This window comes from Leptodactylus fuscus, chromosome 4, assembly GCF_031893055.1.
Source record: "Leptodactylus fuscus isolate aLepFus1 chromosome 4, aLepFus1.hap2, whole genome shotgun sequence".
Taxonomy (NCBI): Eukaryota; Metazoa; Chordata; class Amphibia; order Anura; family Leptodactylidae; genus Leptodactylus; species Leptodactylus fuscus.
This window is the reverse complement of record NC_134268.1, coordinates 173455111-173468793: the sequence shown is the minus strand read 5'-3', so window position 1 is coordinate 173468793 and position 13683 is coordinate 173455111. Positions and strand designations below refer to the sequence as shown.

The following is a 13683-nucleotide window of genomic DNA, read 5'->3' as shown; positions in this document are numbered from 1 at the left end:
GATTTATCAAAACCAGTGAAGGGGCAACAGGGTGCAACTGCCCCGAGCAACCAATCTGGTCATTGTTTCCATTTCCCAGAGAGCTGCTACAAATGAAAGATGGAATCTAATTGGTACTTGCTCCATTGCTCTTTTGTGTTAGTTTGGAACATGTCCCCTGAGGGTTGCACAATGACCACAGAATCAAAACTGACTTACATTAAGCTAAAATTCCTACAGTCCATGTAAAGGACATTATGATTCTACATAAGAGGAAGCCATGCATAACCTTATGCAGTATAATGTATAGAGGAAACCCTGAAAGATTGATGCACACTCATGCATGCTATCAAACTGGATTTTCTTATGTATGTTAGGCAGGAGTCACATCACATTGTGAGGTATGAAAAGCACATATGATGGGAAAGCTCCTAATGTATAAGATGAATGGGCCCATAAGGTTACATTAGTCAGATAGCATCCACAACAGTGTACATTGGTATACAATAAGCATTTTTTTTACAGTGAGATGGCATATGTGATGGCACCCTTCAATAACCGTCTCTTTAACATACATACTAGTGAATATGTGAAATAAAAGCCATTAATGTGATAAAATGGAGGTACCAAGACTCTCTGCCCTCAGTGCTCGCACCTATTTATTTTCAACCTAAGTGACCTTATACATTGAGAAAAAGTCAGCTGAACACGCCAATTTCAGCGGGGTCGGTTGCCTATCTTATGTGCATGGTGGATTCCCAACTCACCCCCGACTGACGATTTCAGAGATGGAAGTATCACTGTGTTCATTTTTATTATGCCCGATCCTTTGTTCCCCTGTGGTATAAGCCAGGGCCAGAATTTTCTGATGGTGACTTACTCTCCACGCCAACAGAGGTGGGGTACCGGACCTAGGCATTGTCTCCTGGGTGTTAGTCCCTGCACTAGGTACATCGGTATCAGTATAGCCATGAGTATTGCTTAGATCTTGTATTTCTGTATGAATTCTAATGACTTTGATAATTGGTGATGAATGTGCAAAAAAAAGTCTTTATTAATGTTTTTAGGAAATAGGGCACCGTATAATTATCCATAGAGGACAATAGGAATGACTAAGGATCAACCAAGTATGATCAGCTGTACCACACATTGTGCCAAGGAGTATTGAAAGGCACAATCAGGGATTACAGGCTGGGAGATGACTATGTCTACAAGAGCGAGTGCGAAGAGCTTAATATCTAAATGTGGAGAAAGCTGTAGAGGAGGAAGGAGAAAACAAGCTGGACAAGAGTGGATGTGAATAGGGGCCTGGATAAAAGATGGAGATGGTTATGTGTGTGTGCAGGTGAAACACATGTTTTTACATGAGGTTTAGACTGCATTTTTTCTGCAACTGAGGCTTTGCATGCAACTATTAACATTGCATGTGAATATGTGTGTTTTGTGGTGCAATATACTGAGGTCATCCAAGTAGTATTTGTACTCTTCAGTTCTTGAATACAAGTTTTTTTTTTCCTTTTCAGTGTAGCAAATTGAGAAGAATGTTCTTTTAGATTTATATAGGACATACAGTGTATATATATATATATATATATATATATATATATATATATATATATATATTAGCAAAAGTGCAAACAAGTCACCGCTACAACCAAAACATGTAAAGTATATGAACCATGAAAAAGATGAAGCACGGAACAAACCTTGGACCAATAGGCAATGAATATGGAAAAAATGGCATAAAATTCCAGCATCATAAAAAATTAAAATATAAGTTTTAACTCATGTTAGTAAAAAAGACAATAAAAATTCCAAATAACAAGGATCCGATTAACAAATATAAGACAGAGTAAATTAGCTTACGCGTTTCAGGGTAGGCATATTCAATCCCTTACTCATAACTATGAATAAGGGGTTGAATGTGCCTACCCTGAAACGCGTAAGCTAATTCACTCTGTCTTATATTTGTTACTCAGATCCTTGTTATTTGGAATTTTGATTGTCTTTTTTACTAACATGAATTAAAACTTATATATAAATTTTTTTGTGTCCTTCATATTGGACTTCAGATAATAAGATTAGAAGTAAGGATACGAAGGACACAAGCCCCTGCATGATGCTAGTTATTCATCACCCCCCCCCCCCCCTCTCCACTAGTGCACTCAAGAATCATGAAAATTTAGAAGACATTCTGCTTGGGCTGTGTTTCCCTTCCCTCTCCCCTTTTTCCTGACTTTTTACGTTGTGATAATATATGCTTAGTGATGTGTGGTGTTGCAACTGGTATACATGTTGCCTAGTATCCATTTGCTTGGATCAATACAAACTTATGACCAAAGATTTGTATGTATATCGTCAATTATTAAAATGTTAACTATATAAAATGAGATAATCCACAAAGTAAACTTTTTCTTTTATTTTCCTGTTTTGGTCCATTTTTTATGTTCACTAAAATTCAGACACATTTCTATGACAGTGATATTTCGCCTGGATAAAAAGAAATCTCTCTTCAGCCTTACTGGACTAAATCCAGGAGCCAGGTAACCAATGTGCCTAGAAATTTCCTATTGCCAACTAAATATTTGTTTTGCTTTCTATTGATCTCTACTACAAGACTTTATCTGTCCACCAAATCTGGAAATTAACGATGGCCATTTCAAGATCCCTGCTGGCCGTGAGTGAATGGAGTGGGACAATTTGTCATACCTTGGACGCCAGTTTTCTTGTATATACAATTTTGTTGTATCTGCATGTGTTTTTGTACATAGATTACAACTTTTCCAATGTTGTGCCCCACTTGCCACTTTTAAAAAAAGTGGGCAGAATAGGACAGAAGTCATGTTATTCTGGGGCAGAAGTATGTTATTCATACATTGATACTAAGTTGGAGCTTCGAGTTTGTGTTGGGTATCTATGTGTTTTACCTAGTATTGAGATTGCTTTGGGTTTGAGAATGGGGCAGAAGTGTAGTTTTGACAGGGACGCCTGAACAAGTAACTCTACGCCAGTCCCATTTCACTTCTGGCACATGGGATCATCCCGTGGTGTACCAAAATTATTAAGAGGCCAGAGCCAATGCAAAAAAAGCCCCAAATGTTTTTAACTGTAGGCAGAAAACACAACCTCAGCTAAGCTACTCCCTAGTGGGAAAACATCCCCCAAAGTAATAAAATAAAGCTTTGTTTGAAACCTTTGTTAAAAAATTATGTAAAGGCTTCCTCAGGGCCCCCACATGTAGTATAATGGCCCCCCTCAGTGCCCCCACTGAGGGTACTGAGTAGAATGTCCATGACAGTGCCCTCATACTTCGTTTAATAGCCCAGTCAGTGCCCCCACATGGCCTCAACATGTAAAATAACAACCCCCACAGTGCCATAGATGTGTCACTATACAGTATAATATCCCATAGTGGTCCCTCCTTAGAGTAGTGGCCTCCATACAGTATAATGTCCCATAGTGATCCCTCCTTAGAGTAGTGGCCTCCATACAGTATAATGTCCCATAGTGGTCCCTCCTTAGAGTAGTGGCCTCCATACAGTATAATGTCCCATAGTGATCCCTCCTTAGAGTAGTGGCCTCCATACAGTATAATGTCCCATAGTGGTCCCTCCTTAGAGTAGTGGCCTCCATACAGTATAATGTCCCATAGTGGCCCCTCCATACAGTATAATGTCCCATAGTGTTATCAAGGAACTTCTCCCCGTGCTCTTCCGGTCTCTAGGGATGAGGGATGTGTTCTTTTGCACATGTACATAGACCAATTGTCAGGAATGATGATAGTTCCTGCTAATAAAAATGAATTAAAATGTTCATCCACAATAAAACACAATGAAAGCCGGTATAAATAAATAAGCAAATGGTAAGGTCTAAGTACCCAGTGCAAATGTATACATATATCTCTCCCCCACCACACACACTCTGTTTTTGCTGTAATTTGGCTTAAACATTGCTAGTACAGAATACAAATTTCTCAGACTATGCAGACTTATTCAAAGAACATATAAGCCTACCCTATCTATGAACCCTGATGATCCCAAAGATAGACTAAAAAGGCAAATTAGTACCCCTTTTTCATATAGGGATGATAAGAGACAAGGACTGTCCTGTATACCTTGGTGTTGACCTTGCATGGTTGCAGAATACTGATTACATGCTTGAGGGAATAGAAGAATTTTTGGATTTTACTTGAAGCCTTTTCTCTGAATGCGATTGTACCTGTAGGAGGTGGCAATAGAACTACAGGCCGGCTGTTATTATTGCCTCTGCCATGGTATCTGTGTAAGGCCATATCCATTGGTGCATTCTTTGTATTGTGTTGGTGGGATACATTTTGAAGTCACCTAGTATAGATAATGGGCTTCAAAATGTATATTTACTTAATGTATATTTACTTAGTCTCCTGGTTTATTTATACAAGCTATCAATATGGAGTATTGTAAGATTGTCTTGATTTGGAGTGTTTTTTGAGAGTTCCTGCTAATTGACCCTATAATGGGGCCATGTGAGGGAGCCTTGAGGGGTGTTTACAGACATTTATAGGTGATCAATTGACAAGCAGTAGGGATTTGACACTGGGGAATCCCAAGGTCAGCAATTTGAAGAGACCGTTTCACAAGTTATGTGCCATGACATTCATTAGTCAAATGGCCTGTGAGCAACTCAGTCCCATTCAAGAGAAAATGATTGGGCTGCAAAACCAAGCACAGCCGCTATACTATGGATTGTGACTGTGACAGGTTTGCAATGAAGAGGCTGCAACTCTCACTTGAACAATGCGGACATTTCATACAGCAGTTCTGTAGGGGTCCTAGGTGTCGGACCTTCGGATCTTCAAGTGATGACTAGGGTTGAGCGATCGGGATCGGAAAAGATCGGAGTAAATTTCACGATCGCGATCGAAATTCCGATCTCCATTTTTTCCAGCGGGATCGAGGTCGGAGGTTATCTCAAGATTGGCTCAACCCTAAAAGTGACTTTTCCCATAGAGAAGCATTGACTAGGGTTGAGCGATCGGGATCGGAAAAGATCAGATTCCGATCGGTGATTGAGCAAATTTCACGATTGCGATCGGCTGGAAAATGATCGGACATTGGGTTTTAAAATCGATCCTGAAATCTCAAGATTGGCTCAACCCTATTGATGACTTATTATAAGAAGTTGTCAATCTGTAAGCCTTGAAAACCGCTTTAAAACAAACAGGGAATGAGCAACAAGGTGCTCTGGTCTTATTATAAATGCCTATTTTTTACCATTAATAACACTCAACATTTGAATAAAATGGACAGATATTGCTAATAAATATGAAACAAAAATTCAGAGGGAATAGAAAGAACTGCAGATTGCTCTTGAATTAAACAATTGCAAATTTCAGAAAAGGTTAAAAACTTTATTCCAAACGTACAGCACAAAAAAATGCAAAGAGGAGCCAACAACACTCTAAAATACACATGATGCATCAATTCCCAATTCTTCATACACAAGTCACATATAATAGTGTACAGCTTATTAAAAAGAACATCAGATTTGTGTATGAACACATAGCTACAACAACGATATGCAAAAAAAGATTAACACAATGCTAAGAACATCAATAGCTGAAACATAGCATAAAATATGATAGGACAATGAATTTATACTGCAGGGTAATTCTCTCATATAAGTGTGCACAACATTCCTATCAGTTTCTTATAAAACAGTTAGTAGTTTGACATCTATATGGGATCATGTCACCCCCGATAAACAATAAAATAAGATTATAAGATCAAGTAAAGGTGCCTATACACATAAGAGTAAAGTAGGCCACACTTGCTGATTTTATGATTTTCTGGTGTACCTTTGGACCCTACCCAACAATGGAGATAAGCCACAGCCAGAGTTGTATGGCAGCAGCTTACTCCTCAGTCCCCCCATTCACACTTATGAACATACCAGGGGGCATCTGGGCAATAGATTTCAGCTCAATAGGCTTTTGGCTAACATCTATTGAATGTGTATGGGCACCTTTACAGAGCAGGCTTTAATATTAAACCAACATATTAAAGTAACTTATCAATATACCTAGCCTTAAAGGGTAGAGCATCTTACATTCTATAGTGGCTATGCTTGGTACTGCAGCTCAGCTCTATTCATTAGAATGGGAGTGAGCTGCCAGCATGGCTATCTGATCAACAGATGTGATGTGACTGGCCTGAGAAGAGAAAATGGAGCTCAATATAGTCCTGGACAACCTCTGCTGATATTGCTTGGGCCCCTGGAAACAGGAAAGATCTGCTGTCCTGTTATATCATGTATTGTCATTATGGACAAATCATTACATAGGCTTACACCAATGGTGGGCTCAAGCAATGGCAGCATAGGAACAGTGAGGTAATATACTGACAAGTTTATTGTGTTAACATGAGCTCAACACTTTTGCCGTACTCAGGAAAACCCCTTTAAATAAGGGCATCAACCAGATACCTATAAAGGATTAAAAAGCCACTTCTATAGTATTCTGCACAGGGATCCTTGCCAGCCACTCCTTGCCGAATACACTAGGTAACCAGTGGTTTAACCCTGTACGGGCATCTGACATATCTCTAGTGGTTACTGAATGTGGCAAGTGCTGTGCTTTCTCAATTAAGAAAAAGCTTGTAGTTAATTACTTCCAATCTGACTTCTTAGGTATCATATTAACCAGGTTTCAATACATACACAAACATACATATTTCTAGTAATATAACAATGGGTCACTTTCTTACACCCTTACTATTTCATTGAAATATCAGAGACACTGTATCTTGGCTAATCCAATAGTGAATTACTGAGCGTGACTACTGCTATTGGCATTGCCAGTACCCATACATAGCCAAAGTTACATTCCTCTTTTGCACGGCTCCTGTAAGTATATGGTCACTCTAACATTGGGTCAATATTTAGTATCAGTCTTTGGAACTCAAAATGAAGAGAGGAAGTTTCAGTTTATAAGTATAATAGAAAAATGTCTACATCTTTAGTGTTTTGGTCACCTTCTGGTATTGAGTTACAAATACTAGCAAAAATATGGCAGTGTGAAAATGGCCCCACAGTAGACCTGGCAGTATCTGCATCATATTTATGAGCCTGTAGTTTATAATAAGACTATTTGTATATTACATTATGATTATCCTATTAAGGGACCGGCAGTCTATCCCTTTTGAGCACGTCCTGCTGCACACCATGCTGACCACAGCTGAAAGCGAATCATGTAAATTTCCCATTGAGATAGGACTTGCTGTCAATATTGGTATATAATCCCACAATCACTATTAGGCCAGGGGCCACATGGTGTGTGATGACAGTGGATCAGCGAACCCACTACGATCTTCAGTGGTTGCACTGTGTATGAGATTTAAAGAGAGTCTATCACTAGAATCCAGAATATCAACTCAGCCTGCAGCTAGATAGGTTAGGGTCACGTGTAATAAACAGTGTTTCCCTTCGTGAACTGATGTCTCTGTTGCAGAAATATCACTGTTTTTCTCAATATACACATGGGCTCTTTGGAGCAACAAGGTTGTCGTTTTTTCTTTATCGAAGAAGGTGGCATCACCCGCACTGCTCCAAAGAGATCATTTGAGTATTGACAAAAACAGTAACGGAGGAAGTGATTCACAAAGGAAAACACTGTTTGATTTAGGTGACCCCAACCTATCTATCTGCGGGGCTGGATTGATATGTTAGATTCTGGTGACAGACACTTTTAAACAATTGCAAAGGATGAAAGCCACAGAGGGCCTGCAGAGAAACCACACAATTTTGGGTGTTTTTTGCTTTGACAGCTTGCAAGAAAACACGCTGCAGAATTTCACAGTAGAAATTCTGCAACGTGTTCACATTGTGTGGCCTTGGCCTTAAGATGCGATCCCTCCCAGCTTCTAAAATATTGTAATATTTTACCAGTCTAACTAAAACCTGTTAGTGCTTATGTTGTTTTTTCGTAGAAAATGGAAGCAGATTTGATGCTCGGGGAGCAATAAGACATTGAAACCTTCCTGTGTACAATGCACTAAATTCACCTCTCAAACATTTGACCGCTTTAGACCTGTACAGAAAGCAGAATAATATTTTTTCTTCAAATGAATATTATGTACCTGGCTTTTGGAAGCTGCAACCTTTGCAAATAGTGCTTGGGATACTTTAGCTCTTTTCATTTCCTGCTGGATCTCATCATAGATGGAAGCATTAATATTCATGTTGCAGTTCTCCAGGCTTCCGTTTCTCTCAGTTGCAATGGTAGCTGTTTTGACCTGGAACATACATTTAAGAGAGGAAATTTACTCACAGATTCTGGTTACAAAATAAAAACAGAGATTTTTTGCCTTAATATATATTTTGATACAATAGAAATCCAAAATAAAATCAATCTAGAAGGTGACCATATTTTATTTGAGCGCTATATTGTATAAATGGCGCAGTCAGTTCTCCTGACACTTCGAGATTCCTATTCTAATAATACAGACTATTGTCAAACGCCAACAAGCAATAGCAAAGTCATCGAGCAAGTTTTGTGGCAACAAGCCAGATATTTTCACAGAAGCGTGCAAATGTACAACAGAAAGCTTTCTGCAATTAATGTGAAAGAATTTAACCATCTGTCTTTGAATAGACTGGCTTATCTTGAACGGCATGAAACATAACCGTGATGATTTATGTCTGTGATAAAAGGACAATGGCGGCATCATAGATTCCAAGTTTTTTTTTTTTATATTATTATTATTTTGATTAGATTTTCCCCTTTAACATGGTTTAACCTTGCTCTTTTGTATTTTGCCTATATCAACACCCATCCGTATCATCTAGTGTGTTTCGATTTTAGAACAGATTGTATACATGGACAGGATACATGGTTTTCACCCTAAATGTAGCTAGTGGATGAAAAGATTTTTTTTGTTCATCATAATATATATATATATATATATATATATATATATATATATATATATATATATATATATATATACACATATACCTTCTATCTTATTCCTTTGCATACAAGTACAATAATAGTACAGATCTATACAGAGATTTAACGGGGTGGCATTTTGATGGAGTTTTTGAAGCCAAATCAGGAGTTAGAAGGGGACAATTAAATTAATTTGATTAATTTTTCACTTCAAAGAAACACAATTCTGATTTTCATCAGAATCATGAAATCGATGTTCGCTCCATACCGGAATCTCATATATTTTGTACTTGCAAGCTAGGATCAACAGTTTCTCTGCTATAGTCAATATCTCGGTGCTAGAACAAGGCACACATGAAATTTGAGAATAAAATTGAAAATCACCTGTAAACTGGAAAAAAATCCATAATTTTTGGCATAATGCTCTGCCCTACCATAAGTGCACTGAGAAATAAAAAAAAGGTTACGTGGTATCTACCATTTATAAGCTCTCACTGTTTAGGATCCTAACTTGTTCTTTGCTTTAAGAACTGTACCAACAAACCTAAACATGTCCTTGCCATGAGGCTATAGCCCCATGTTGTGGAAATACAGCCTTTCCCGCTACGGAACGCAACATTTTATAATACAAGTAAAGTGAATGAGATTTTGGCTAATCCCAGCCACACTACAGAAAAAAAAACGTTGCGGAAAAGCAAAAAATGCAGCATGTCATCTATACCCGTGGAAACACTTGCAAGCCACGTTGAACCTGAAATCAAGTGCACAGACAGGATAGAAAAATGTAACATCACCCATAAAGTTTTCAGTAGCCTCTCAAATTTCCATGGACTCTGAAGCAAGGCTTCGATGGATTATACGTATCTCAAAGATATAAGAGGGTGACATACTTATGCTTCAAGCTCACCACAGAGCCATACGCATGGATGCCCTATGGCAGGACACTGAGACTTGTCTACTACAGAGCCTTCAACACTATATTCTGCTGAAGGTTACTAGTATATTACAGAGATACTTTCCATAACACAGAATCTGATAGGGATCAGAGGCATACAGATACATAGTAGGGTACGTTGGGCATCCTACTGGATTACAACTCTATATAATTTGGAACAGCGTATGCTCATCCTGATGACATCTTTTAGTGATAATCTTTGAAAGATATTTTAATCAAAGTTAGGTAAAGCTTCTTTAGCATTACTGTAGTTGTGTGTGTGTGAGTGTGACGGTATAGCTATGGATAAAAGATAAGACTCCAGGACCAATAGTGAATAGTAAGTTCAAAAGGAAGAATTTGGCATTGATTTTAATACGGATTATGCCTCAAAATCAGCTCTAACCTCTACACTGAATCTGCCTCCCACTGCATTCAATGGAAAGAAGCAGAGACCGAAGCAGGATGCTGAAAAAATAAGCTTCCTGCTTGATCCCAATAGGTGGGGAACCACCATTAAAGTTGACGGCTGCTGTGTACAGTTCCACCTGACGGACGTCAGCAGCCACATCAGCCTCAGCGGTGACCTTTACACAATTGGGGCCAGTCAGTCACTCGCCATTCGTGAAATGAGATGTCACGGCTGTCATCAGCCATGGGGTCCTATACACAGGAACCGTCTCTGGAAACAGAGGACTTGGGAGAGGTGAGTACATTTGTTTTCATTTTACTGATCCCATTTGCAGCACCTATAAACCTCAAATAAAGGACTCAAACAACCCCTTTAGGTATTGGAACGTCTCTGCTCTAACAGACAGGTTATCAAATTCAATAAAAATGATATTTGGAAATATTATTCTACATTATTCCCGCAGCAGAAACTTTTCAGGCTCAAAAAGGATTTGCTTAAACATTTGCAAGTAAAAGTTTTAAGCCCCATCTACTTTCCTCTGACAGACATGTATGTTAAGGTGTGCATGAATGCATCAATAATCGTTTCTACATTTCTCGGTATTATCAGTCTCAATGCAGATTGTGATACCTGTTGTTGGACTTACATCAAAAGAATGGAATAATTTTAAAGCAATTGATGAATCTTTTGTAGTTCTTTAAGACACTTGGCAGGAAAAATATGCAAAAGAGAGAGAACAGACATGCTGGATATTTTCTCGAGACTCTGCAGCAGTTGTTTACAAAAACAGGCTTTAGATAATTTACCATTTATCTACTTTTTTTCCCGTTTTTTTTTTTTTTAGATCCCTAAACGTTTAAGATTGATAAACCATATATACAGACACACACGCGTACATACATTATGTTCTGCTTCTATACGTTTGTGCTGCTTTTATACCGCCTTACGGTAATTTTAACTCTTACGCTAAGTTCCATTAGCTGCTACAAATCCATAATTTACAGTTGACTCATTGCCTGATAAATGGATTATCATCTGAAATCCCAGCTATCATATGCAACAGAAAATGTCTAAACCAAACAAATCTTGCCTCATTTTGAATCACTGTTAAAGCAAATATAACACCGCACAAAGAATCAGTAATATTATTAGACATTTCAAATGATATTAGTAATCCTCTAAGCCAGCGAGATGTACAAAAGCCCCACGCTATGATTCACCGGAGCCTAAGGCAACACTAATTATTGAATCACCGAGGTTCTATTGGGAACCACATTTTTTATGATTTGGAGTCCGTTTTATCCCCTTATCTCTAAAAGGATCCTTCACTGGACTTCAGGCTAAAGTCCATTAATAGTAGACTAAGCCATTAGCACACCATGTTCCCTTTCAATAAGGAAATTTGCTCTCTTTCTTGCAATACATTAGTGCATAACCGTAGCAGCTTCCTCCTGTCCACCATCGCCAACCCGTGTTATTTATTACTCCTGGAAGACATTTGGTAATCATTAGCTGTAAACTCTGCCGTATGTCAAGAAAAGATGCTTTTGTGTTCGATGAACTCATCGGTTTTATTATGTACATTGAATCTGGATATAAGTGTCTAAGCAATATTTTCCATGAGCGGTATATTTGTTTTAAAGCGCAAAAGTATCCACGTAAAACTTAATGGAAGAGTCATGTACCATTAGGACATAAATGGGAATGGCACAAGGCAAGCCCATGAGTGCACCAATTAACTTAATAAAAATACAGACCTGCAATATAATAGATGTTGCTTACAGCTGCTTACTCTTCTATCTGTTAAAGGGAGTCTGCCAGTAGTATTGCCCCCGACAGCATTGCACCTAGGGTAAGGTTTATAAAAGCTGCAAAAAATACAACCGCAAGTGCCATCTGGGCGGTCACTAGATGTGAAGTGTCTCTACAGTGAAGGCCGCCAAATCCCTCCCCTCTGCTCTTGAGTGACAGCTGCAGAAGTCTCCTGCGTGGACACTAAAGTTGTCACTCATGAGCAGAGGGAAGGGGTTTGGGAACCTTCAGAGCCAACAGCATGGGGCACTGGCACATGTAGGGAATACCCACATGATGCTTTGCTTGTTCAGAATATAAAAACTTCTATTTTTGGTTTCTGCAGCAACTCTGAACGTCCCCTTCTCTAACGCATAGGCATCAAACTCTGATCCCCAGGCCAAAACTGGCCCACAATATAATTATATTTGGCCCACAAGAACATACCAATTGTCCACATTTTCAATTTTGACCCACTGTGTATATGAGTTTGACTCCCCTTAGAGATTCCCCGATCTCGTGCTATCAGCAGTTTTGAATGGTCAAAGGGTCTGCCAGCCACTGCCGACAGTGACCTTTGAAGCCTTTCTTTCTCATGGGAAAAGGTCCACACCTAGATATATTACTGCGTTATTTTGTGTCAGTGATGGCTACTCATAGTTTTTGAAACTTCTGGCTGCTCATTCGGTTCAGGAAAAAACTTTACAACATTTACAAGACGACACAAAAAACCTGTCTGCTTAAAGAGGACCTTTCACCATCTGGGGCACATGTGGTTTAATACAGCGCTAAAAATTCGACAGACGCTGCTGTGAGGAAGGGCATTCCTGATTTACTGTAAGAAACGCCCTTCTGACAGTGAAGAGCTACAGTACTGGCACTGATAGCTCTTCACAGATCGGGAAAGCCGAATTCAGCGCATTGTCGGCTTTCTAGCAGTGTATTAAACCGCAGGTGCCCCAGATGGTGAAAGGTCCTCTTAGTGGTTAAACGCGGAAACCTGCAGACCCCGTTGACTTCTAGGACTTTTCTCTCTGCCAATTTTAAGCAGAATGTGTGATTGAGTCTCGCTAATGGTCAACCTGGACTCTCAACATTCACCCAATGTGTATGGCTATCTTAAGTTATCATTGAGAAATGCCTAAATACCAATAAAATGATCATGAAACAGCTGATAGGGAGCCAATCGGAAGGTGCACGGAATGCGATGACAGTATATCTTTAAGTACATGTTCCCAAACATTCAATAAAATCGGAAACATTTTAAAGAAATTAACAGTATGCAAAATGTTATCATAGCTATGCAAATAGATGGATAGAGGTAAGTAAAGAATAGAAATATGCAAATCAACCATACGGTATATATGGTAAGATCCTTTACAGTCAAATATTGAATGACTGCAAATACTTTTTTGACCTTAAATAACACAATATATCCTATATGGGGTTGAGCCGATCTTGACTTTTCAGGATGGATTTTGAAATCCGATTTCCGATCATTTTTCATTCAAACCTGATCTCGAACCCAATTCCGATCCCAATGCAAGTCAATGGGATTTTTTTTTATTAATCAGAGATCGAATTTTAAAAGCAATCCTATTCACTATACAGCATGGAATCTAACAATTGAACGCTTTAATT

At 38.8% G+C, this 13683-nt stretch overlaps 1 protein-coding gene across 2 annotated transcripts in view; it reads right to left on the bottom strand.

Moving 5' to 3' along the window:
• Window positions 1-13683, bottom strand: part of SATB1 (SATB homeobox 1) — a 67620-nt gene that overhangs the window by 14807 nt on the left and 39130 nt on the right. For both annotated transcript variants that reach the window (XM_075271428.1, XM_075271429.1), the window contains exon 9: window positions 8094-8249. In XM_075271428.1, the coding sequence (XP_075127529.1) occupies window positions 8094-8249 (156 nt within the window). The remainder of the gene's footprint in view (window positions 1-8093; window positions 8250-13683) is intronic.